Source organism: Pongo pygmaeus, chromosome 8 (genome assembly GCF_028885625.2).
Source record: "Pongo pygmaeus isolate AG05252 chromosome 8, NHGRI_mPonPyg2-v2.0_pri, whole genome shotgun sequence".
Lineage (NCBI taxonomy): Eukaryota > Metazoa > Chordata > Mammalia > Primates > Hominidae > Pongo > Pongo pygmaeus.
The window spans coordinates 13758970-13786904 of NC_072381.2; the positions used below are offsets into that span (position 1 = coordinate 13758970).

Sequence of the window (27935 nt, forward strand, 5' to 3'; positions counted from 1 at the left end):
TCCAGCCCTGCCAACACTTGGCAATATCTTGCTGTCTGATTTTTGCCATAGTGCTGCGTGTCGAGTGTTAGTGTATAATCTTAATTAAAAAGCAATTTTGTATCATGTAAGTAGCATGTAAAATAAATATGGCTTAAAGTTCTTAATGCTTAAGGAAACATAAACTTATTTTTCTGTTTCCTTTAATTCCTGGCTCTTGCATGTGTAGCTGTCCCTCTGAATGAGATCATAGTTGAAGAAGATGTCATTTTAATCCCCTGCCTCCTCCAGTACCTGTCGATGGTCCCTACATTTTACTAAAATAATTGGTATGGGCAACCAGTTGTGGGCTTTTTTTTTATCCTATTGGTGTATTTATTTATTTATTTTTAAAAAACAGCTTTATTGAGATATTGACATACCATACAGTTGACTGATTTAACATATACAAATCAGTGGTTTTTAGTATATTCACGTGGTGGTGCAACCATCATCACAATCTAATTTTAGAACATTTTTGTTCCCCCAAAAAGAAATCTCATATTCATTACCCCCTCTTGACTTTTCATAAAAGATAACATGCTCTCCAAATTTAAGTGGCAAGTCCATGTTTTTTGTTTTTGGTTTCTTATCTAGAAATTCCATCATGTTTTTAAGTAAAAATTGAACTGCCTATGTGACCAACAGCCATGTCTAGACTGGTGTTGGTAATATATATGTTTAGTTGTTGCTCTGTATTAATGAACAGAAGCATTGTTTCTTTTTCTTCAGGCACTGGGAGAGTCCTTAGGGAAAGGCGATGATCATAAAGACATGGACATCATCACCAAATTCCTGAAGGTGCGTGTCTTCGGCTAGGGGAGGAGGATGCCTTGGATCCTTATGAACTATTCTTATATTTTTGGATTACCAAGGGTTAAAGGCTGGAACAGGAAGGGGAACATCACACACTGGGGACTGCTGTGGGGTGGGGGGAAGAGGGGAGGGAAAACAGGAGATATACCTAATGCTAAATGACAAGTTAATGGGTGCAGCACACCAACATGGCACGTGTATTCATATGTAACAAACCTGCACGTTGTGCACATGTACCCTAAAACTTAAAGTATAAAAAAAAAAAAAGGCTGGAACGGGAAAACCTCAATACACATTTCTCGCACATACATGATGTTTATGATATCGCTATGCACTTGATATAGCAGTTAGTGAGAGAAAATGCATATTTACTTTTCTTGTGGCTTTTTTTTTTTTGGAAACAGAGTCTTGCTCTTGTCTCTCAAGCTGGGGCGCAATGGTGTAATCTCAGCTCACTGCAATCTCCACCTCCCGGGTTCAAGTGATTCTCCTGCCTCAGCCTCCTCAGTAGCTGGAATTACAGGCACCCACCACCATGCTTGGCTAATTTTTGTATTTTTAGTAGAGATCGGGTTTCATCATGTTGGCCAGGCTGGTCTAGGACTCTTGGACCTCAGGTGATCCACCCATGTCAGCCTCCCAAAGTGCTGGGATTACAGGCATGAGCCACTGCGCCTGGTCTCCTTTTCTTGCGGCATATTTTTTAAAGCTGGCTCATTAATGGAAACACATAGAAAAGAATCACAACAGCGGAATTAGTAAGAAGTTGGTAGAGTTTCTTATTTTTTTCCTGAGGCAGAGTCTTGCTCTGTCGCCCAGGCTGGAATGCAGTGGCACAATGTCGGCTCGCTGCAACCACTGCTTCCTGGAGTCAAGCGATTCTCCTGCCTCAGTCTCCCGAGTAGCACGCAACCACACCCGACTAGTTTTTGTAATTTTTTTTTTTTTTTTTTTTTAAAGTAGAGACAGGGTTTCACTCTGTTGGCCAGGCTGGTCTTGAATTCCTGACCACAAGTGATCCACCTGCCTTGGCCTCCCAAAATCCTGGGATTATAGGCATGAGCCACAGTGTCCAGCTGAATTTCTAGACAACCCAAGGAAGAAGAGGGTTCCAGCCTTTTTTTTTTTTTTTTTTTTTTTTTTAGCAAAAGTGTCTTTCTCTGTTGTCCAGGCTGGAGTGCAGTGGTGTCATCATAGCTCCTGTAACCTTGAAATCCTGGGCTCATCAACCTCCCGAGTAGTAGGGCATGTACCACCATGCCCAGCTAATTTTTTAGTGTTTTTGTAACCTTTCAGAGAGTGCTCAGTTCTTCATTTCTACAGATAGCTGCCTATTTTTGCTGACTTGCTGATTCCAACCATCTTCTCAACATTTCTCTCTTTGGTGGTCTAGATAGAGTATGAACAAATCCAAGATATTTTATTGTTTATTCACAAAGTGTGTTCAGATCAAGAGATTTACATGCAAGGAATGCTTTTTCTTGTGTGTACAGTTTAGATACAACATATTAGTCATCAAGATTCTGAATATATTGAGGATACAGCATGGAGGTAGTTAGGGCGTAGGAACTAGTATGAACTAGAATTTCCTCTTTGAGTGATGGCCTCTTCTTTTTTAGGATATGCATAGATGATGCCCCTAGAGGAAAACATCCTCCTCGGCCTTCTCTGTTTCCTACTTCCAGAAAGGGTGCCCTTTATACAGTTAAACCCAAGGGGCACTGAGGTAGTTTTCTAGTGAGGGGTGGGGTGGGAATGCTGGGTCTTGGCTTCTTTATTTCTGTTTCTCTTTCTCCTTCCTCTCCTTTAGTCAGGTGCTTTCGTGGTTTTTAAACTTAATCGTGGTCTCTACAGCATATGTAGAAAGTCCAGTTTTCTTGTAACTTGTAACTTGTTGAATTTTATGTATATAATACAAATACAAGTTTATTTCCTGTCAAATAGTTAACTATGAAACTTGATAGTTGTTTTTTGAGGGAAGCAAATTATCTTGAGCTAGGAATAGATGTAGACTAGGGAAGTTGGTGACTTGCCAAAGGTACTACTTCAAAGCATTATCATGACCAATAAGCAGAACTAGCTTATTCTATATTATTTGGTGGCGTTTTAATCAAGACATTTACTTTAAGGATGATTGTATTCTGTTTTTGTGTGCTAGAGAGCATTTAGATGTACTGAACCACTGGGTGGCGTTGTAGTCTAAATTTACCCATCCTTTCAACAGTTTCTTCTTGGCGTTTGGGCTAAAGAATTGAATGCCAGAGAAGATTATGTGAAACGCAGTGTGCAGGGTAAACTGAACAGTGCGACCCAGAAACAGACCGAGTCCTACCTCAGACCACTTTTCAGAAAGCTACGGAAAAGGGTGAGGTTTCTTGGAAAATACTTTTTTTAACTGACTTTAAAAATACAGTATAAATTTAGAATAAATGCAGTCTGTTTTTTCACTATACATCTATACATAGTAGCTTCCAAAATTTCTTATTATTTTTTTCAGAATCTTCCTGCTGATATTAAAGAATCAATAACGGATATTATTAAATTCATGTTGCAGAGAGAATACGTGAAGGTACATTCCTATGCTGTTCTTTGAAATTGTTAAGAGTATATCTAGGTTATGTACATAATATAATGTTCATTTGGGATAGGAGGATTTTACATAGTAGATTTAAGAATAAATGTGAGATGAGTTAGTAGTAAAAAGCGTTTTATTTTCTATTGTATTTGCCAGCTTTACTGTTAGGTATTGAATAACAAAACTGACTAAGAAAATACAGACCTCATCTGTATGCTCTTGGTCATTTTTAAAATAGGCCTAAAGGTTCTTCGGAGCATGAACTGTATATAGGCAGTGTTCATTTTATGAATGGGATTGAATTTCAAAGTTTTGTAAATGGCTGATTATGTCTTGGAACAAATTTTCCCATAAAAACAACGTTGTATAGATGAGTTTCCCAGGATGGTTATAAAAGCCCCTTTAATCTGTAATATAGCTGAACTGTTGCACTGATGGTACAGTGGAATTTAACCACTCTTTGTAATTGTTTCTATGGGGAAATGGTTCAAGCAAGGCTTCCAGGACTCATCTCTCCCATTTCAGTGCTGCAGACCCGTGCAGGGGAAGTCTCTCCTCCCTCGCCCCAATGTCTATACTCCTGAATGGGCTCTGGGAGGTGGCGGTGAGGGAAAGGGTGCTGGTGTCCAGGGCTCCCTGAGGTAGAGTTTAGAATGGGGTGAGAGGAGGACTGTCAGTTGGTACAGGGGAACAAGAAGGGAAGGGCCCAATGCACCAGTAGTGGCAATGAAGAAAGGACAGAGTTTGAGGGAGGCTTCTTGTGGCCGTGCCTCCCAAGACACTAGGAGTAGAGCATTTCAGTGCAGCATCCCCAGTGCCAGTGCCAGAGTGGTAGGGAACTCGGAATGACATTGCTTATCCAGTGCTGTATCTGCATACTGACGTAACAAGGGACTGCTGGCATTCCTGAGTGACTCGATGGTTTACTTGATTAGAGCCTTAGGCTAAAGAGGTTCCTGCAGTGATTTTACTCCTTTTAAGAGCCAGCCAGTTTTCTCAAAGAAAATATTTTTTGCCTTACAGTTATAAATGTGCTTCTTAGTTTCTGTCAGTTGCATGATTCTTACTCAGGATGGTTGCGTTGGCATGGATGGATAAGGCCGCCATCACTGCAGGAAGAATGCACATCACTCCCTGCTAGAATGGATGCCTTTCCTCTTACTGCTTTTTCTTGTGATCACGTATCAGAACTAAGTGCAAGTGCAAGCTTATTTTGTATAAACTACAGAAAGAACCAAGAAGCTTTAATAACCTGTTTAGACAGTTTCTTTGGAATTTGGGGGAAACTAAATATTGGAATTTTTATCAGTTAAGATCCAATGTTAAAATTTATATACATGAAAATTAGTGATAAAAATGTACATATGCCCTTTTTAAATTAAGCTTTATAAAATCCGTTGAGCAGAGCAAGTTCAAATTTATCTTTAGAGTAGAAAATGATCTTCCAGCTACCGTATCTGTAGTATCTGATTTAAAAAAAATTGACTCTCCCTATCAATCTCATAGGTGTCTGATTTTTTTAAATTAAAATCTCCTTGAGGCCTGGCTTTATAAGCTTCTCTTAACCCTTGAGGTCTTTTAGAATTTATTTGCTTTATGTTTTTCTTGTTCTTCCTCACAGCTAGCCAGGCTTGGTTAGGAAAAAAAGCCATTTGTCTTCATTGGTTTCTGTCTTCATTTTCTGTGGCTTTTCTTTAAAGGTTCTTGGCAGGTAGGAGGCTGGGTGGGGGGCAAAGTGAAGCGATCTCATCCTTCAGCTATTCCACTGGAGGGCCAGTGTTTCCTCTCTGTTTACACATCTGTTAAAGACCCTGTGTGGTCGTTTGCACATATTGAGCCCCCACTGCCTTCAGAGAGCCACGATGCTGTGTAGGGAGTGGATATTGTTTAGGGCTGGACGATGAAAAACTACTTAGCCCCTGTCTTCTGCATGACCCCCTGTGGAGAAGACTGGGTCTAAAGGAGACCAAAACTAGAATTTTCATCAGTGCATTGAAGTGCCTACTTGGTAATTCCAGATCTGCAACGTATTAATTTCCAGCACACAAAGGCTGCAGAGGAATGTTTGCCTTTTTTTTACTCACAACCTAGCTTTGGTGTCTGTTTTTCCATGGACATTGGTGGTCCTGGGCAGGGCAGTCTGTTACCCTGTATTTTAATGTGTTTTGTTTGAATAACAGTAATGGTAATACTTTTGATATGCCTAAAAGGTGGATGCAAATGACATCATAAAGGGCTGTGAAATACTTTCAATAAGAATTTGAGCCAGTACAACATTTTCGCCTTTCTGATTTCTTCTTACACTTTCCTTTCAGGCAAATGATGCTTACCTTCAGATGGCCATTGGAAATGCGCCTTGGCCCATCGGTGTCACTATGGTTGGTATCCATGCCCGAACTGGCAGAGAAAAGATTTTTTCCAAGCATGTTGCACACGTTTTAAATGACGAAACTCAGCGGAAATATATTCAGGTAAGCAGTTTGGAGGGCCGGCAATTGCCCTGGGAGTGAATATTCTCCAATTCCGAAAACTCTAAGTCTGGAAAGCAGGCAGAGAATAACAGCAAATAGAACATAGAGTGATAGGGTGGAAGTCCCCTCTTGATAAGCAGTGACACTGAAGCCACCTTCACTGAATAAAAACCTTTCAACTTTCATATATGTTGGAAGACAGGGTGAAGTATTGTGCTTTAATTACCTTAGCGCTGAAATAAAATGATTGCAGTTTGCTTTTTTTTTTTTAAGACATGTATTAGCAAGTAAAAGTTGAGCTCATCAGAGAAATGTGGGAGTTTAGTGAAGAGCAACAAACTTATTTTACAATAAATCCTGCTTTGTTACTTTCAAGGTAAATCTAACATCTACTGGGTTCAAAATGTATGGAGAGTAAAGACTTGGCTTTAATGTAGGTAGCATATAACAACACTTCTTTAGTCATGTGAATAGGTCTAAAGTGCTGATGGTTTGTTTTCTTCAAGTTATACATGCTTCACATAAACTTGTTTGTACTGTTGTTGGGCTAAACTCTTCTCCTTAGTGGGAAGAAAATCAACTATAATGTAGTGTTTGCCAAATTGTCATAAATCCCAGATTGTGTCTGTAAAATGACTTGCTGGATGATAGTTCTAAAACTTGACAGTGATACTCCGGAAGTTTACTTAAAATTTGAAGTTCACTTAAAATGCATGAAGTGCTTTCAGATTTTGTGCCAGAGAACAGTCATTACCATATTCATGAATTATCTTTTTGTTTTTATTTCACTTCCAAGTGCTGAATGTTAATTTGTGTCATGCTTTATACCTTAGTCACATGTAATAGCTTTTTAAAATGTGATTTCAATTGGACTCCCTCATGTGAACTGTATACTTTACAGAGTTCAAATATACTTCTGGAAATTCAAACACATTTCCACTTTTTAATAACCACCAGTGAGTGTATTAAAGGCAGAAGCTTTTAGCTGAAAAAAAAAAAAAAAGTTGCTTAGCTTTAACAATAGAAAACAGGTTCCAAAGATTAAATTTGCTAATTGTGTTCATCTATACTGTGACCAAAGGTATAGTGTATAAAAGTTCATATGATTAAATCAATTGTCTGAAAGACAACATTTCTTATAAACAGTGATGTGATTTTCACCTCCCTGAGGAGTGATTTTTTTTTTTAAGTATACCTAGCATTTATTCAAGAATTCTGGTTTATTTTGGAAGCTATGTAATGACCTGTCCTTACTCCATTGTTCTTCCTTTTTAACTGTTCTCTTCCCATTAAAAAAAATTCTTCTTTTGCCCACTAGGTGATTAGAGAAAATTGGTGAGCATACTGTATCTGAAATTTAGCTAGGTGTTTGATGTAGACCCGGTGGTATTCTTGTGGATAGGGCAAATCAGGCTGGACTCATAGCTAACTGAGAGAGGGAAGCCATGGAGCATTAAATAATGGACTCATGTCTCCTAGGGTAGATGCTAGAGATGTATGTCAGGGGTCTTAGGGACCTCAGTGCTGTCCTGTTGAACCTTTTTTTTTTTTTTAATAAAAAATACTTTATTGCTAAAAAAATGATAACAATTATCCAGTCATACTCTTTGTGTCGGTAGAGGGTCTTGCCTTGATGTTGATGGCTGCTGACTGATCAGGATTGTGGTTGCTGAACACTGGAGTGGCTTTGGCAATTTCTGAAAAAAAGACAGCAATAAAGTTTGCTGCATCAATTGACTCTTTCTTTTACAAAAGATTTCTCTGTAGCATGTGATGTTGTTTGATAGCATTTTAATCACTGCAAAACTTCTTTCAAAATTGGAGTCAGTTCTCTCAAATCCTGCCAGTGCCTTATCAACTAAATGTATGTAATATTCTAAATCCTTTGTTGTCATCTCAACAATATTCATAGAATCTTCACCAGCAGTATATTCCATCTTAAGAGAAACCTTTTAATGACTGACTTGGATGACTATACCAAAGGATGGGTTTATCAGGTTTGCAGACAGCAAGAAACTAGAAGGGATGGAGTGTATGTTAAGGTAAAAAAGAAACTGCTATTCTAGAAGTTCTTGACAGACTAGAGAGAAGGGCAGAGTCTAAAAATACAATATTTAGGAAGGAAGGATTACCACAAGAAAATTGGATCCATATACCCATTTGCTTAAGCTTATAGTTTGGGCAGTGGATATAAAAAAGAATTAGAGGCTGAGCATGGTGGCTTACACCTGTAATCCCAACACTTCGAGAGGCTGTGGCGGGAAGATTGCCTGAGGCCAGGAGTTTAAGACTGGCCTGGGAAACATAGCGAGACCCCATTTCTACAAAAAATAAAAACTAGCCAGGCATGGTTGTGTGTGCCTGTAGTCCTAGTTACTCGAGAGGTTGAGGCAGGAGGATCTCTTTAGCCTGGGAGTTCAAGGTTGCAGTGATTTGTGATTGCATCACTGCACTTCAGACAGAGCAAGACCCTGTCAAAAAAAAAAAAAAAGAATTTAGTGGACCAAATTTAGTGTAATAAAATTGGTAGTATGATATGGCCACCTAATAACTTAGTGTAGGTTCTCCAGGGCAAGAACATAGTTCAGTGTTGTACCCCTAGAATCTAGAACAATATCTGACTCATGATGGGTGCTTAATAAATATTTGCTAATTGAATGAATTCATGATAGAGCAGGAGAGGTGATAATAATTGCTCTTTTTCTAGTCCTCCAGAAAGGAGACTCTTGGTGAGAATCTGGGCAAGAGTTCTAGATCAGCGGTCCCTGATGTCTTTGGCACCAGGAACTGGTTTCATGGAAGACAATTTTTCCACAGATCGGGGAGGTCAGAGGGATGGTTTCAGGATGAAACTGTTCCACCTCAGATCATCAGGTGTTAGTAAGGAGCATGCAACCTCGATCCCTCACATGTGCTGTTCACAATAGGGTTTGCGCTCCTGTGAGAATCTAATGCCACACGGATCTGACAGGAGGCAGAGCTCAGGTGCTAATTCTCTTGCCCTCTGCTCACCTCTGCTGTGTGGCCCATTTCCTGACCGGCCATGGACTAGTGCTGGCCTATGGCCCAGGGACTGGGGACTTCCTGCTATAGAAAATGGCAGGACTTTTTGATGGAAGAGGATTAAACTTGTTTTATACAATTGGACAGATTTTTAGTCAGTGTAAGACAAAGCTTTTTCAGAAAACGTTTTTATTTTGAAATAATTATAGACTCACAAGAAGTTACAAAAAATAGAAGCTTTTTAATAGGCAGAATTGTCCCAAGGTGGGAGATGGGGGAAGACACCCACTTCTTGATGTCTGGAGGCATAAAACATTGCCCTTTTTGGCCCTTCTGACCAGATTCCTCTCATTCTTTTCTGCCATTTTCCCTAGAGGCCATTGCTTAAACCTCAAGTTTTAACTCACGCGCCCAAGAGTCACTAAGATAACGAGTGAGCTGAGCGTTAAACCTCTGGCCTCTGTCTGTCTGCCACTTTCCTACTCCTTATGTAGGTGCAACTAGAAGCTGCATTTCATTTTCCTCTCACCTGTGCTGTAAGAGAAATGAACAATGCAGAAGCGATACTAAGTGTCAGTGATGCTTGGCCTCTCTGTTGATGAATTCACTTGAGCTCATTGTTACCTTGTAGGAATGTGGTTCCAATGTTGCTGGATCTTCCATTTATTTTTTTAATGAGAAGGAAAATCTTGGTTTTTGAAAAAAAAGTATTCTCCTATTTTTAAATGTTGGCATCAAATAAAAAAATTAACATTGTGTAAGGCTAAACAGAATGCCAGTTTGTGATCTGTGACTTAAACCCACAGTTTAACTCAAGCAGAAGAATGTGGCCACCCTATGTTAGAGTTTTGTAAAATTCTTAGTTATAGTTTACTGAGTAATTTACTAAGCTTTCTAAAGAATGTTCCTCTTGTTACTTTGGTATCTGGATGAGATTAATTTGAATTCTCCTAAAAAAAAGACAATTTATTATGTGAAGTTTAAGGGTTGGCAACATTTTTCTTAAAGGATCAGATAGTAAATATCTTGGGCTTTGTACTTCTTGCCATCTCTAGCTACTCACCTATGCAGCTAAGGCACAAAAGCAGCCAGTGGCTGTGTTCCAGTAAAACCATGTAGAAAAGAGGCAAGTGGGCTGAGAACCACAGTTTGCTGCCCCATAGTAAATGTATGAACAAACCCAAAACCTTTTTTACACTAAGATATTGGCTGAGGAGGTAATTATGCAGATCATTTAATAATTATTTCTTTTTAAATTGCAGTATAAAATGCCTCAACAAACATTGTAGTGCTTGAAGTCTGCTACCTTAATGGTATAGCCCAATGATTCTTGATACATGTCATGTATATCAAGCTATAAAACAAGATCTGGAGTTAGAACACTTCCAGCAGGTTCCTTCATGCCTGTTCCCAGCCTGAATCCTCCTCCTCCTATCAGAAGTAACCATTATTCTAATGTGTACCATTATTGGTTAGTTTTGCCTGTTCTTGAGCATCATGTAAATGGAAACTTATAATGTGTGAGATAATTTTTTTTTATTTAGAAATACTGGCGAAAAATATGTTTTATGAAATATGATAGAAAATAATTCAAGGGGCTGTTTCACTGGAACATAGATTTCATCTTTTGGTTTTATGCAAACCTCCGTAGAACTTAAACAATGAAAGTTATTTGAAGTGTTCTGTTTCTCACAAAAATTAAATATACCACAAGGAGGGTTCTCTCCGAGCAGATGAAAGGAAAGTTCTATAGCTTACTAGCTTGCTTCATGTCCAGGGTTAGGTAGAAATTGGTGGTAGTAGCTTTAAGGTCTTTGTTCATTCTTCCAAGTAGAGATGTAACCACTGGCCCAGACTTTAGGTAAAGCTTCTTTTACATAGATTATAGGAAGCTCTGGATTATTTAGAAACTTTATAATTCAGTCATCCTCAGATAGCTCTTGAAAAAGTTCACATCTTGGGCATTCTTTATTGGTCAAAAATAAGGGAAGGAAGGTAGACAGGAGAAAAAGATGATGTGAAATGCATGTCAAAGGGCTGTTGCCCTACCAGAGCTACTCTTATCCTTCCTCACTGTATTCCCTCCAAATGTGACTTTACCAGTGACACTGATAGGCACCCTTGCCCTGTGGCTTCTGACTGGAGCAGGCGATGAGAGGGACTGGAAAGCGTTTTGTGGGTTGGAGAAGAATGAGTTTAGGGTATTGATTTTCCTGACTTGCTCCCTGGAGGGGCCCCTAGGTGACTGCATCCCTCTGCCCGAGGCTGTCGCTTCTCTCGGGTGACTGTCTCCATACAGCTACCCTCCCTAGGTTCCAGTGGCCACTTTCCTCCTTTGCCTTCAGAATTCGGGCTAGACACAGCTTCCCAGGATTGCCAGCGCTAGGATGCTCTACTGTGTCTTGTTGGTCCTAAGTCCAGCCCCCTCCTTTGTAACATCGTTGAAACTACTACCATCACATTATCCAGTTCGACTGCTGGCATCCTCCTCAATATGTATAGATGAATTGATCTATGCACTGTGTTACAGATTCCTTTGGAGGTTAGAAGATTAAGGAATAATAATCTTCTAATAATTTCCGTTAAGCTTTTGCTATTACAAAAGGTAAATATCCTATAATATTATTCTCTGGCAAGTTGTTTTCAGTAAGCTTGTTTATAAGTTTCCTAGTGAAGACATCATCCCAATATTTTATGTCAATTATTTCAATCCATGTTTCAGGTTTTGGCATATTTCGTCTATACTAGCATTTGCCAAATTTATCTGTCCATGGAACATTTGTGAGTTATTAATGTGTTCACGTATTACCAAAACTGGTATAACAGAAACATTCATGACTGCAGTAAGTGATCACAGCTTGATCTGTATGTTGCACACACAGTATCATAGCTGTTGGTAAATGCGCCCATGCCTCAGTGCTCTAATGTACGTCACACACTTGTGGGTTGAGTGGCTTCATGCCACAGCCTGGCATTCTGGGCTATGGTAAGCTGTTTTCTAAAGGCAAGTTGTTGCATGATGACAGCTGTCTACCCCCTTAATCTTCCTGGCATATTAAAAGAGTACATTTTTAGAGAAAAATACTGCTAGTATTTATGTTTTACATGGTAATACCTTTTAATGTCATAGAACATTAGCGTGTTTTGGAAACAGATTTGGGGGAATGCTGATCTAAACTGGGCCATGCTGCTTTCTAGCTGGTAGCTTAGTTGATGGTGAAGAGGCATTTTACTGTAGGGTATTACGTCTTACATTTCTCAACCACATGGTTGGAAAAAAAGCCAGACCAGTCTCTATTGTGAAAGCCTGGTACTCACATAAATGAAATCTTCCCTCAAATTAGTCATTTGGAGTACATTTTTACTTAATTTTTGAGTTGTTGTTTGTAATTTGGTGTAACTTTCTGTGAAATAAACCCTTGCACTGGAAACTTGTTCTCGTATAGAAAACAAAAATACAGAGAAGTAAAAAGAGCAGCAGAGTCTGTTTCTTACCATAAACTATGCAGGCAGTTTGAGTTAGTCCGGAGCTATCTGTTTTCTTTAGTTTTTTGATAAGTCCTCCAGATACTGAAGTTTTTGTATGTTTAATACTTACAGTGGGCTTCGTATTAGAACCAGCATGCAGTTGCCCATATCTGCTGTCATCCCAAGTGGCTGAACCCAGATCAGTAATTTAAAAGTCTAGAATGGGTTGTTTGGATGAATTCAATTTTAACAATATATTTGTGTGAAAAGAGTTCCCACAGGCCGGGCACGGTGGCTCACGCCTGTAATCCCAGCACTTTGGGAGGCCGAGGCGGGCAGATCACGAGGTCAGGAGATCGAGACCATCTGGCTAACATGGTGAAACCCCGTCTCTACTAAAAAAAATACAAAAAATTAGCTGGGCGTGGTGGCAGGTGCTGTAGTCCCAGCTACTCGGGAGGCTGAGGCAGGAGAATGGCATGAACCCTGGAGGCGGAGGTTGCAGTGAGCCGAGATTGCGCCACTGCACTCCAGCCTGGGTGACAGTGTGAGACTCCGTCTCAGAAAAAAGAAAAAAGTTCCCATAGACAGTGTTTGAAGTATTGGCCTTTTAATGCATGACTACAAATGTTAGTTGAAATGATAGAAATGTACTTACTAAGTACACATTTTTTGAACATCACATTTCAGGTCAAATGAGCATTCCTATAGTATGAAGTTAGGATTCGTTAACTTAAGTGTTGCATATTAATGCATTACTATATTAGAACTTTTGCAGTTTATGACAGAATTTTAAATAGCTGGGTGGAGAATGTCACTCATCTTGTTTTTTTATTCTTCGTGTTCTTAGGATGTACCACTAAATGGATCTGTGCTTTCCTCTTTAAGGCTTTGTCTCATAGTGTAGACTAGCAAAAGGTACAGAAATAATTGATTTAACAAAATGTCTTTATACTTAAATATAAAGATTACTTATAAACAAAATATCTTCCTCAAGTTCTAATGACATATTAAAGAGACAAATCAAGGTAAAGAATTGTGATTGTAGTTTGGTTTGGTTTGGTTTAAATAGTTTTTGTTTTCTGCAATAATAAAAAAATTGCTAATCTTTTTAGCGGATGCAGGTTGGTTGTTTTAATGGTTTATTGATTTCTCTGGATATAAAGAACTTTCATTATCCAGGATATATCCTATATCATGCTATGATACACCAAATTATATCTGTATCTGATATTTGTATATCATATCTGGAACATTCTGTATTACTTCCATTTAGACTTAACATTTGTGACATACATAACATAAAATTTACCATCTTAATCATTTTTATGTGTACAGTTCACCAATTAGACATTTATTTATTTATTTCAGACAGGGTCTCATTCCGTTGCCCAGGCTGGAATGCAGTGGCACGATCTTGGCTCACTGCAACTTCCACCCCCCAAGATTCAAACACTTATCATGCCTCAGCCTCCTGAGTAGCTGGGTGTGTGCCACCATGCCTGGCTAATTTTTTTGTATTTTCGTAGTGACAGGGTATGCCATGTTGGCCAGGCTGGTCTCGAACTCCTGACCTCAGGTGATCTGCCTGCCTTGGCCTCCCAGAGTGCTGGGATTACAGGCGTGAGCCACCGCACCTGGCCTCACCAATTAGACTTTTAAATGCAGAACATTTTCCTATAAACACATTGATATTTGAAAAATGAATATAGCTAAATATTGTATGGGAGGCAGTCATTACGGAACCAATCAGTTCCCACTGTAGAAACTAGAAAACCTGGGGACATGGGGGATATTAGGTACTTCTCAAAGGCCAGGCCGTGGGAGAAGGCTGAAAAGAAGGAGTGGTTGAGAATTAGGATAAGTAGTCCAGAGGTTGCCTGCCCAAGTGGGGCTCCCCGCCCTCCTCCCACTCTAGCAGAAAATTGGGTTGCTTTTGGATGGATATGTGCTGCTCAGGAAGGGTAAGATATCATACTGAAAACAGGAAAATTAAGTGGAATATACAATATTGACAAATGAGACCTTTAGTTCCTGGATTCCTCTGATGCTGGCAGCCAGGCTTTCACCCCTCAGTTAGTAAGTTGGAGGATTCTGCTCTGTGAAACTGACCCAAGAGAAAGCGTCTGAGTTACTAACACTTAAGTGTTCCTTCAGTGAAAAAACCAGCTTGCTGCCCTGTCATCTGAAAATGCTGTCCTATGGGCAAGTCCCACCCATTCAGGGAGTTTTTCCATTCAGCTCTGTACTGCGTTACTCATCAGCAGGAATGTTCACCTAAGATTCATCAGACATTTGGAGAAAGTCTCCAACATGAAAACAGAGACCAAAACACACACACAGAAAAAAAGACCTTCAGAGAAACAGAATTATAGTATAGAGAACAGAAAAAAATTCCAATGAGAATGATAATTAATATCCTTAGAGGCCAAGCGTGGTGGCTTATGTCTGTAATCCCACCACTTTAGGAGGCTGAGGTGGGAGGGGTGCTTGAGACCAGGAGTTCTAGACCAGCCTGGGCAAAATAGATCCCTTCTCTACAAAAAATAAAAAATTTAGCTGGACGTGGTGGTGCATGCCTATTCAGGAGGCTGAGGTAGGAGGATTGCTGGAGCCCAGGAGTTTGAGGCTGCAGTGAGCTAGGATCGTGCCACTGCACTCTAGCCTGGGTGACAGAGTGAGACCGGTCTGAAAACAAAACAAACAAAAAAATTCTTAGGTAACATTGTAGCCATGAAATAAGAACATTAGGCTACAAAAAAGTTTGAGAATCAAAATGAACTCTTAAAAATTAGCAAAAATTTAAATCAGCAAAAATTTAATAATTACATTAGTGGGTTAGAAGATAAAGTTGAAATATGAAAAGCAGGAAAGGTAAGAAAATGAGAGTCAATCTATAATGTTTATAGCCATTACAACAGAAAAGGGAAGATAGGAAATAAAGAATTAATGCAAGAAAACGTCCCAGACCTGAAGGACATGAGTTTGTAGAATGAAAAGAATTCACTTAACACAGAGCAAATGAATAGGAAGAGTTCACATCAAGGCACAAAAGAATGCAGTGTTGGAAGGCCAAGGCTAAAGAGAAGATTTCAAAGACTTCAGAGAAAAGGTCACTTACAAATGTGCAGGAATCAAAATACTGTCATACTTCTCACTAATAGCACTAGAAGGTAGAAGACAGTAGAGCAGTACCTTTGCAATAGCTAGGGAAATAATGTCCAACTCAGAATTCTCTTCCTTTCTGAACTATCAAGTGAAGGGTAAATATAGGCTAATGACATCTCCCATGCACACATTCTCTGTAGTCATTATCGTCATAGCTCACACTTACGTAGTGCTCACTGTGCTTCCCTTCAGTAGTTTACAGCCACAATATGAGATGGACACTCACTTTTCCCTGTTTTGTAAGTGGGGAAGAGGCATAGAGAAGTGAGTTCTCAAGGTCACATGGCTAGTCAGTGGTAGAAGTGGGATTGGAATGTGGGCAGTCTTGACTCTACCTGAGGATGTCCTCCACCCAAACAAGATCCAAGAGCTGAGATCCAGCACAGAGCAAGGCGAGAGGAATCCCCAGGCTAGAGCTGCAGGGACGTCATGCTCCAGGGATGTCAGGCTCCAGGATGGTAGCAGTACAAGTGGGTCCAGGTTAGAGTAGATGGATGAAGGACTCCAGGAAGAAATGGAAGAGCTTATATTCCCTGGCGTGTCTGATCAAATCCTGAGTGATGTTTGGGCAGGTGAGGGTAGTCTCATGTTGGAGAATGGATTAGAAAAACAAAAAGAGGAAAAAAACTTATGAGAGGTCATCATCATAATATGTTAATGTGGGTTTGCTTTCAACGATATTTGTGTAGCCTTTATAAGGAAAACGCTGAATATTGATTTCACTAAAAATATGGTTTGGGGAGGATGGGGGAGAAAGTGCTTTTTAGGTGTGTGCGTGCATATGTGGGGCCAGTGGACAGTGGTGTAAGAGTGAGATATCCTCTGCTTCATAGTAGGAAGTCAGGAGATATCACTAGTATCTGGTAGAAAAACCAAGCACTGTTAGTATAGTATTTAGAAATGTGGCAATAAATGCCAGAGGAAACACTTAAAACATTTGAAAAGGGTTGCCTCCGGAGAGCTGGAATTAGGATTTGGAAAGAGTGAGGTAGAGGACTGCTATTATTTGATACAAGAATTGTGTGATTTTTTTTTCCCCCCTCAAACAATGTACACACAAATCCCGGAATTATCCTTGGCTTTTTTCTTCCTGTCACAACCCATATCCTATCCATGTCAAAGCTTGATGGTTCTATATTCAAAGTATGTCTGGAGCCCGATCCCTTCTCACCACCTTCCTTGCTGCCACTGGGTCCAGCCACCACCTCTCATCTGGATTATTCCATTGTCTTCTCTCTGGTCCCTGAGCTTCTCTTATTGCTCCTCTCCAGTTTCTTAGCAGCATTCCCCAGACTGATCCAGTTCACATACAGTCAGATTGCGTTGCTCTGTTGTTCAGAGCCCTGCAGGGGCTTCCTGGTTCACAGAGTCCAAGCCAGAGTCCTTCAGGTTGCCCCACATGTCCACATACCCCACTTGTCTGCTTTATTTTCTCCAAAGCAATTAGCATCGTTGAACTTTTTTTTTTTATGAATTTATTTTGTTTCTTGCCTGTCTTCCCTTATCACAATTCAATCTCAGGAGGGTGGGATTTTTTCTGGCTTCTTCGCTACTGTATTTCCAGAGCCTAGAACAGTACGTACAGTTGGTACTGAATAAACATTTGTTAGATAAGGGTATTGCCTTTATATAAATAAAAAGGCAATTAAAAATACCACAAGTTTTTAAGCCATTTGCCATAAGCTAAGCTAAGCAGCTCATTGTTTTACTGGCTTAAGCATCCATAAGCAGTTTGAAACTGAAATCCTGAGGGGTCTAATTGAAAAGATTTGTTTCCATCTGGAAAATAACCATATGCTGTCCTGAGATTACACACCTATCTCTGCCATGCACTCTCAAACCTTTTTACAAAAATTTATCATACTGCTCTGTGGTAACTACTTATGACTAAAACGATTGAGTTTCACAACCCTTGGCAGCTAAGATTTCAGGAAGAACACTAGTATATGTTTTTAAATCATAGAATCTGCTTAGTGAGTATAAATAGGCATCACACACATCTTCTGTAAGGAGCACACACCTAAGATTCCAATTCTTCTTACATGGGGAAAACCACCTCCAAGGCAAACCATCAGTTTGCCTTCCACTTGCTCATAACAATTCTTGCCATGCTCTGCTGCTGAGTGAAGCTGTTTGTATTTCATCAGGGTGTTCTCTTGCCTGACTTTGCCCCTCTTCTCACCTATTCCTTCAGGAACCTTAAGATGCCAAATTAGTGCTATCACCTATATTTCCATGGCTACCTATCAAAGTTCTGCATACACATGATTAGAATTCGCAGCAGGAGAAGCTGGACTATGTGATGGAATGGTCTTTATCCCGAAGCAAATACCTGATTACACAGGGAACAACAACAACAAAAAGGAGCCAAGTGAATTACGTGTGCAAAAGCCCTTCTTGTGAATCAGTTGAAAGATAACCTCCCTCCACACCCCTAATTCCTAAATCTCATAATATGGGCAATCCTTGAATCCACCAAGGACTTTAAATACTTCACAGTCCTGTTTCTCTGATGTGGAATCTGTTAGATTATGGCTCCATTCATAGAAGTATGTCAGTTGTCCCTTAACATCCTCAGGGATTGGTTCCAGGACGCTGCAGATACCAAAATCTGGATGCTCAAGTCCCTGATAGAAAATGACATAGTATTTGCATATAATCTATGCACATCCTCCTGTATAAATCATCTCTAGATTACTTACAATACCCAACACAATGTAAATGCTATTTAAATAGTTATTATATGATATTTATTTGTATTATTTTTTATTCTTTTTTTGTTGCTGTTTTTTTCCGAATATTTTTTAGCTAGGGTTGGTTGAATCCATGGACACATAACCCATGGATACTGACTGTGATTAATATTTGTGTTGTCTGCTTACTATGGGACCAACGAGATTTTGCAGGGATTTTTGTGTTGTTTGTTTGTTTTGGTGATTTTATTGAGCTTAACAAGTGTTAAGTTACATAGATTTCAATAGGACCTTTGGCAAAGTCTTTCCTTGTAAACAAGGAAATGTGTGTGTTAATGAATTGCACAGTGAATAGGATTCATTGCTCGTTACAGACTCTTCCCAAGATCGTTTTGGAGAGAGCTCGATCGTGGTGTGTCTCAGGTCTCTGCCCTTGCCCTGGCCTGTTTGCGCAGGGTATTGAGTATTTGGGTAATGACTTAGAGGACGTGTTTACTGAGTGGTGGATGAGAAAGCTAAGAAGAATAACTAAAGCTAAATGTCGACCAAGGATTCTAAAAGATCACAGACTGAAGCATGAGTTGAAAGAGACAGGATGAAATTGAATAGTGATAGTTGTTTTCATCAGCTTAAAAAATCTGACTGTAAAGTTACACACTGGAGAACTGGTCAAACTGCTGTAGAGACAAAAGGCACTTGAATTTTGTGAGATCAGTGGGAATTAGGTGTGTGTATTGTAGTTGTCTAAAAACAGCCAAGGGTCTTGGTTACAGTTGCTAAGATACAGAACAAAAGTAGTGCAGTCACTGCTGCTAGTGAATTCTGCAAGAATGGCCAGGTCACACTTAGAATGTTGTACTCAGTTTTTACTGACATATTAAAGTGGTTTTATTGTGTAATATTTGGTACATACAAAAGAATACATGTAAAACACAAGTTTTAAAGTAAGTAATAAAATGAATGTCTAAAACCCTTACTACCAGTTTAAGAACTAGAACATTCTGAAAACCATTGAAACGATATTTTCCTTCCATACTCCAGAAGTAACCATTACCTTGCACTTAAGTTTGTCATTTCCTTTCTTTTTGAAAAACAATTCTACCATGTTATGTGTGCATTTCTAAGCAATACGTTTTTTACTTGTTTTTGAATTTTATGAAAAGGGTGTCACTGAAGGTAGTAACACTTCATGCTACTTGCTTTTTACTTTTGACATTGCTTTTAAGATTCATGTACATCAGCCTTTCCCAACCAGAGCCCCTCATCTTGACCACAGAACACAGAAAATAATTTGAGTGTATTTTCTCAGTCCTCCAAACGTGATACATAAATAGTCTCCTAAATTTTAGATGCATAAGGGAGAAGTTATCTCATTACATACAATGGATGCCTTAGGCTGGGCAGTTAGAGCTTAATTCTCTATTGGAACCTGGTTGAGACGGGCCGAATTGTTACATGTAGCTAGAGTTAATTCATTTTTACTGCTGTAAGATATCCCATTTATGAGCACGCTAAAGTTTTTTTCATATGTCCTCCTATGGATGGAAATTTGGGTTGTTTCCAGTTTTTTGGTTTTGTTATTGTGAACAGTTCTGTGATGAACATTCTTGTGTGGATCTGCAGGTGCACAGGAAAAATTTCTCTAGGCATACATCTGAGTGAATTTGTTTGGGTCTGCTGCATTTTATGGGGACATTGACAAACTGATACGAGTTCAGAGGAAGGCAGTTAAGAATAATTTAACCATGTCATAACCAACCTTTGTTTTCCTTATTTTCTTAGGGATTGAAGAGGTTAATGACCATTTGCCAGAAACACTTTCCTACAGACCCATCCAAATGTGTGGAGTACAATGCACTGTGAGATCTGTGTATGGTGTGTTAATAACAATAAGAAACTTATGGAAGCAGGCTGTGGACTTCTGGAATTACCAACAGGAATGAGGAAAGAAGAAAACTGGAGTTTCCAATCTCTTGAGTTCTACCTGATGTAACTCTTGATTGGTTTTAAGAACTGTGTTGGCCTTCATTTCATATCTGACTGCAAGCTGATTTTTCTTTCTTGCTTTCATTTTAATTAGTCCAAAATTAAGTTTTAAAGATTTTTCCTCACAATTTAAATCCGTAGACAACAGAAGGGGATTTAAAATGACCTTTTTTTCAGTTGACCCGAAAGTTGTGGTTAGATGATTAAAAAGAAACATTTGAGGATGGACTTAATTATTTCAGTAAAATATTATAATTTGCCTATTGTCTTTTATGTAATATTTATATAAAATATTTTTATATATTTCAAAAACATGGGACCATTGAATGAAACTTTATAGTCCTTAAACGTTGCTGAACTTTTGCTGTCTTGCAATAGAATTTGAATGTAAATATTATTACTGGTATAACTCAAATGTTATTTTTCTTGTATTTCAAAGCTTGCTTTTATCTTCCAAGAAGTGTAAATTTTAGTATTTGTCATCTCTCAGGACAGATACAATTAACAGGAAATAGAAGTTTGAAGAAACAGAGATGGCACATCATAGCAAACTAAGTTCAAAACAGAATAACCCCAGTGCATCAAGGTTAAGGTGGGACAGTGGTTTGTGATGCCAGGAAGAGTGGGGAAATTGTGATGATGCTGGTAGACCTGGGCAGACTGTGTTCCCAGCCACACCCGCCAACAGAGGAGGAAGGTGCTGGTACTGATGTCCCCACCCAAGAGTCTGTCCTGGCCTTGGTTTTCCACAGTGAGGGCTCGTTCTAATGTTGCACAATGTCATACTCAGATATCACTGTGACCTGTTACTGTGCTTTAGAACCTGAGAGGCCTCTCTTCACGTGGCAGCATGTGTGAGCGGATGCTCCCGGAGCAGGTGGAGTGGTGGCGCTGGATAGCGGTAAGAGCGGGGACTCCAAAGGCAGAACTTCCAGCTTCACATCTCAGCTCGGCACCTGCTCGCTGTATGACTTTAGCAAGCAACTGGATCTTTCTAAGCCTCAGCTTCGTTGTCTTAAGTGGTAGTTGGTAATAATAGTCCATGCTTCGTAGCATCACTTTTGTGTTCAGGCAGAATGCTGAGCACACTGGCAAATAATAAGAGCTCATAAATATTAGTTGTGTCACTGTTGTCATTAGAGGGAAGCCAGAGTCCCTTTCGGGAGCCCTGTGTTTAGGGGCAGTGTGTCCTCACAAAACAATAACAGTAATAATGATGGTGTTAGCAGCAACAGCAGTAATCATGGAAACGTTGCTTAAGCATTTACTATATCTGAACCCTGCGGCTGTTCCTGCTTTCAGCCAGTTCTGCATTGAGAAGGGCCGGGGATGTGGTGGAAGCTAGATGCCACCAAGTAGGGGGGTGTAGATTCACAGTGGTCTATTCTGGTCCCTCTAGGGAAGGTTCAAAAGCCAGTTTTGGCCACTTGTGCTCTTCTGCTGTGCCTAGACAGGATCGTTTCTGATGGTTATGTGCATGGTGGTGGCTGAGGTCCACTGTCTGGAATTGAATTGGGGTTCCCTGCCTCCCACTCCCTCATTTGGAAACCTTTTCTTGTTATTAAATCAGTTCGAGGGGGCCAGGCGCGGTGGCTCACGCCTGTAATCCCAGCACTTTGGGAGGCCGAGGCGGGCAGATCACGAGGTCAGGAGATAGAGACCATTCTGGCTAACGCGGTGAAACCCTGTCTCTACTAAAAATACAAAAAATTAGCCGGGCATGGTGGCAGGTGCCTGTAGTCCCAGCTACTCAGGAGGCTGAGGCAGGAGAATGGCGTGAACCCGGCAGGCAGAGCTTGCAGTGAGCCGAGATCATGCCACTGCACTCCAGCCTGGGCAACAGAATGAGACTCTGTCTCCTCCCCCCCACAAAAAAAAATCAGTTAGAGCTTAGTGTAACTTACCAGCGCAAGTGAGAGACAGACTTTCGTAAGATATGACAGCAATCTAGATTTTTTATATAGGACCTATTTATAAATATTGTTGAATGAGTACTCCCCGAGTTACTTTTTCTGTATTCACCATCTGTATTCACTCACACAGTAGAGTAGTTCATTAATTTCTTGTTGTCTTCTGTTTTGCAGTTAGTTAATGTCCAATATAAAGAAACTGTCATGTGACACCAGTACCTCCTAAATTGGTCAGTGTGGTAGACGGTTTAGAGAAAAAAGGAACCTGTTCCACAGGGCTGTGACCATTTTGGGCTGCCATGGAGGGAAGCACATTCAAAGATGTAGATCCCCTCAGAGAAGTTTTCCATTTCCCTGAAATTAAAGATCTTCAAATGACTGCAAATAACATGAGGATATGTAGAAAAGTGCCCTTCCCCAATTTCCAAATCGTGAAAATTTGGCTCAGCAGATACATATTTCTGTTTGTAGTTGTTTGTAAAACAGTGAAGACATACCATTTAAAATCAATCACAGTCCTTAGATAAATTCCTCCCATTCTTCCTCCCCAGACTCCTATCCATTAAGAGTTGTGTCTCTGAATTCAAATTTCATAAAACACTGAGTTCCCTTCAGAAGTAAATAGTGCATTACCTAGGAGTGTCATTGCCAACTGCAAAGACAGAGCAGTATTTTTCAGTGTTGCAGCATAGAGCCTGCAGCAATCTGGAGGTTGTGGCTGTGATTTCAGTCTTTGGGGGACAATTAGGAAAGTAAAGCTGAGGCCAAAGATAATTGACACATGGAAAGAGACAGAGGACAGTCCGGATCTCGTAGGAGGAAGGGAGCGGTCCTGAGAGACCAGAGCTAGGCAGGCAGCTGTTGCTAAGAATGGAACTTAGTGATCTGCTGTGGGCCCAGAGCGCTCAGTGAGAACTCAGAGGACTAGGAAACAGGCTTGATAGCAGTATGACTTTTAATGCTAAGCTCTACCTTCTGGTGATTTCCTGACCTACTCCAGCACTTCAGAGCACTCTAGGGTTTGATCTCAGTAAATAACTTGGAAATGCAACCATCTTTTTGTTGGAAAGAAAGTAATAATGTATCCGGAAAGAAAGCAGGTTGGAAAACACCAGTGTTTCCAAATCTTTGATAGATTTGAGTTTGGGGATTCATATCATTGGCTGCTTTTCAGCCACATGTGCTCACCTTTGTACCCCCCGAACCCTGCCCCATCCCATGAAGTTAATGCTTCACACAGAAGGATGGTAGAACGAACGAAGTGGGGCAGTTTCAATGAAAGGGAGCATTAGGCTGAGCTCGGCCTCTTTCCTTTGTCTGCATATCTGGTAGAACACAACTTAATGGATTGTGCCTCCTCCTTCCCCCGGTATACTCCCATGAAGCCCCTAAAGAATAAGTTTATCCCATAGCAATCTATGGTATGGTGTCATATTGGGAGTCTTGAGCCGAAAAGCACTTTCTCACGGTATATTGATGTAAGAGCTTCCAGCTGTCCAGAGCGCAAGAGCCAGCGCCAGTCCCCAGAGGGTTGCTATGGGAACACTGTTATGGCAACTGGTTTTCATCACAGACTCTGCAGTTCCATTGGCTGAACTATAACCACACGCTGGTCCTTTAATGGTTAACAGTAACCTTAAAATCATTTGAAATTTAAAAATAATTTCTGGTGGTGTGGAATAGCTAGGGAGGGCAGTGTGGCCAGCCACGCAGCTGTGGTGTGAGCTGACCCCATTCAGAATATTGGAAACATGCTCATTTAAAAAAAGAATGTATTTTTACGTTGATCAGAACAATTTATCATGAAAGCATTGATTATTTATTTTTCCCCCATTGTAAACTTTATACAACTTGCTTAAATGAATCCTTGTGTTGCCACTGCTGGTCGCTCTCACTAGGCCACTTCCTTCTGTTGAGTCTTTTCTTCCCTCTCTGTAAGCACCAACTTCCTCAACTTTTTCTCACAGTGTTCAAGCTTAACACATAATTTTACCAATGAGAGCAGCTGAGAAGTTTCGAGCTGCCTTTTGGTGATCTCAGACTCTTTCACTGAGCTTCAGGCCGGGACAGTCAAGAGTCACTCCTGCAATCCGCTGTCCTGGCCTTTCTCAACTCCCAGTTTTACAACTTGCCAAAACTAAATTGCCTTTGCGGTCAACTGCTTTTCCTTTCAGACTTAGGAGATGTTAGGAACCATGAGTGTTGCAGTCTGTGCAGTCTGTGCCTGCCTTTCTAAGTTTGGCCATCCTGGGAAGTAGAAGTATAAAAGCTGTAGAATTTGAAACGTTTGGACCACAACTCAAAACAAGTGCGTGAAGACCCAGTATTACATGTACCCAGGCACGTCTACCTGAAACAAAGTCACCGGCCATACCATGTGCAAGGCACATTCTTTTGTTTTCTAATGTGCTGTGTTTCTTTTTAAAAATATGCTGGTGGTTATCCTCAAAATTGGTTGACAACTCATTAATGTGTGGTGGTCAGCAGTTTGAAAACCACTGATTTTTTTTTTTAAATTCAAACTTTTATGTTAATTTCAGGGGTACATGTGCAGGATGTGCAGGTTTGTTGCATAGGTGAACATATGTTAATTTCAGGGGTACATGTGCAGGAGTGCAGGTTTGTTGCATAGGTGAACATGTGTCATGGTGGTTTGCTGCACACATCATCCTATCACCCAGGTATTAAGCCTGGCATCCACTAGCTGTTCTTCCTGATCCTCTCCCTCCTCCCACCCGCCATCCTCCGTCCTCCAACAGGCCCCAGTGTGTGTTGTTACCCCTGTGTGTCCATGTGTTCTCATTGTTCAGCTCCTACTTACAAGTGAGAACATGTGGTATTTGCTTTGCTGTTTCTGTGTTAGTTTGATAAGGATAATGGCCTCCAGCTCCATCCGTGTCCCTGCAGAGGACATGATCTCATTCCTTTGTATGGCTGCGTAGTATTCCATAGTGTATATGTACTACATTTTCTTTATCCAGGCTATCATTGGTGGGCATTTGGGTTGATTCCATGTCTTTGCTATTGTGAATTGTGTTGCAGTGAACATACATGTGCGTGTGTCTTTATAATGGAATGATTTATATTCCTTTGGTTATATACCCAGGAATGGGATTGTTGGATTGAATGGTATTACTGTCTCTAGGTCTTTGAAGAATTGCCACACTGTCTTCAACAATGGTTGAACTAATTTACACTGCCACAAATAGTATAAAAGCGTTCCTTTTTTCTCTGCAACCTCACCAGCATCTGTTATTTTTAAATTTTTTGATAATAGCCATTCTGACTGGTGTGAGATGGTAGCTCATTGTGGTTTTGATTTGCATTTCTCTAATGATCAGTGATGTTGAGCTTCTTATGTTTGTTGGCTGCATGTATGTCTTCTTTTGTGAAGTGTCTGTTCATGTCCTTTGCCCACTTTTTAATGGAGTTGTTTGGAAAACCACTGATTAAAGCAATTATCAGTAGAATTAAAGAAGGAAATGACCTGTTAGATGAATCTAGGACAAAAGGACTATAGTTCTTTTTTGATTTTTTTTAATATGGAGATAACACTTGGCTCTCATTGTTTGTGTGAAATTTAGCAGATTATAGAACCTCCAGTACTTCAAAATGCTAAATACTTCTGCTGTAATATGTAATTCTTAAGTTTAAACTGAGGAGACGTCCATAGAAGAACCGAGAAAAGCAACTTGTAAGCCATCTGTTAGAAAATTGGCAGTATGTATAGCTGATCACCTTGGGCTGGTTGCACATTGTTGGATAAAGCAAGATTAAACAAGGTATTACAAAATAAATGGGAGGTCAGTTAAAGTACGAGATAGGTTTGGCTGGGTGTGGTGGCTCATGCCTGTAATGCCAGCACTCTGCAAAGCCAAGGCGGGCAGATCACTTGAGCTCAGGAGTTTGAGGCCAGCCTGGGCAACATGGTGAGACCTCATCTCTACAAAAAATACAAAAATTAGCCAGGTGTGGTGGCGCGCACGTGTAGTCCCAGCTACTTGGGTTGAGGTGGAAAGATTGTGTGAGCCCAGGAGGTCGAGGCTGTAGTGAGCACACTGCTGCGTTCCAGCCTGGGTGACAGAGTGAGACCCTGTCTCAAAAGTAAGTAATAAATTAATTAAGTATGAGATAGGTTTGGGGCAAGAGTAGTTGCAAGGAGTCTAGTGTTATGCATCAAGTGTCTGTTGAGAGGACAGTGGTTTGGCCCTTTGAAAATTATTTCCTAAGACTCAGTGCTAAATTACATTTCTTTTAATGTAAATTTTCTTATTGGCAGTATAACATACATACAGAAAAATTACTAGAGTATCACATCATGATAGGTTTTTCACAAAGTAAATGTTTCACAAAGTAAACAAGGTAACTAGCACCCCAGTCAGAAAAGGTAATTGTTATTAACTCCCCAGAAATCTCTTCAAGTCCTCTTCTAGTCATAGCCATGGTCCTAATTTCTAACATCATAATATTTAAAAAATATCGACGTGTAATTCACATACCATTAGTTGTATCCATTTAAAGTGTACAAAGGTTGTCAGTATATTCACAGTTACACAACCATCACCACAGTCTTAGAACACTCTCATCATTCCAAAAAAGAACCCCGTTTGCCTGTGTTTAACAATTTGCCTGTTTATAAATGGAATCAAACAGTATGTGCTTGACTTCTTTGGCTCAGCTTAGGGGTTCTGATACTTACTGATACTACCCAATGTGTGTAGTTGTGGTTTTTCAGTCTTGATGCTGTTTCTCACAATTTATTCTACTGATGATGGACATGTGAGTTGTTTCTGGTTTTTGCATGGATGTTTTATATGTGTTTCTTGGTGAATATAAATTTCTCTATTTATATTCACAAGAATATATACCAAGGTATGAAATTTCTGGGACACAGGGTATGTATAAACTTGGCTATTAGAGTTACTCTCAAAGAGTTTTCCAAAGGGCTTACACACTCCCACAGCAGGAGTTGAGAGTTCCAGTTACTCTGCCTCCTTGCCACACTTGATATATCCTCTGTCATTTTCATTTTAGCGCTTCTGGTAGTCATAATGGTATCACGTTGTGGCTTTAATTTGCATTTCTCTAATGACTAATATAGTTGAGTACCTTTTTTCATATGTTTAATGTCCATTTGGATATTATCTTTTGTGAAATTCCTCTTCAATGCTTGCTTTTGTTCATTTTTCCCCTACTGAATTGCCTGCTTTTTTCTCACTGATTTGTAGTACTTTCTGTATTCTGGCTAGATGTCTGTATTGCAAATAAGCCTCCCACTTGGTGGCCACCCTTTGTGCCAGGTTACTTTTTATGCATTGGAGAAATAATCTTATGACTGACTCCGATATTGACATAACCTTTGCCAACTATCTTTGCCCAATAGATTTTATAAAAGTCAAATCATATGTCAAGCTTAAATAACAATTCTTCCTCTTGTTTAATGATGTCGTCATAGTGGCATGTTTAAGAGTGTAAGATTTGTGAGAAGAGGAAATTATGTGAATGTTTGCACTTTTTTGTTAACTGTCATATTGGATTATTTCATTTGAGATATGGCTGTTTTTGTTTTGCTTCTTTTGATGTGCAAGTTCATGTGCCATATATGTGTGGTGTAAACACTACTAGTTACTTACCCAGTGTTCATTCTCTCTCCTTCTCTACTAACAGAGCCCTAATTTGTTTAGAACTGTCATATGCACAGTTAAAACAACTTGTCCTCCCAGGACCTTTTGCAGTTAGGGTTGGTCATGTGACATGGTCCTGCCAGGAAGATACGGATAGAAGTCTGTGGGTGAGTGGGACTTCCTGGAAACCTGTTGCTTTACTA

General features: G+C 40.0%; 1 protein-coding gene across 1 annotated transcript in view; it reads left to right on the top strand.

Moving 5' to 3' along the window:
- PRPF18 (pre-mRNA processing factor 18) overlaps positions 1-20459 on the top strand; it is a 44399-nt gene extending 23940 nt beyond the window's left edge. The window contains exons 6-10 of the mRNA XM_054503196.2: positions 751-819; positions 3059-3199; positions 3332-3403; positions 5725-5880; positions 19995-20459. Coding sequence (XP_054359171.1) covers positions 751-819; positions 3059-3199; positions 3332-3403; positions 5725-5880; positions 19995-20075 — 519 coding nt within the window. The 3' untranslated portion in view covers positions 20076-20459. The remainder of the gene's footprint in view (positions 1-750; positions 820-3058; positions 3200-3331; positions 3404-5724; positions 5881-19994) is intronic.
- The last annotated feature ends 7476 nt before the right edge of the window (positions 20460-27935 follow it).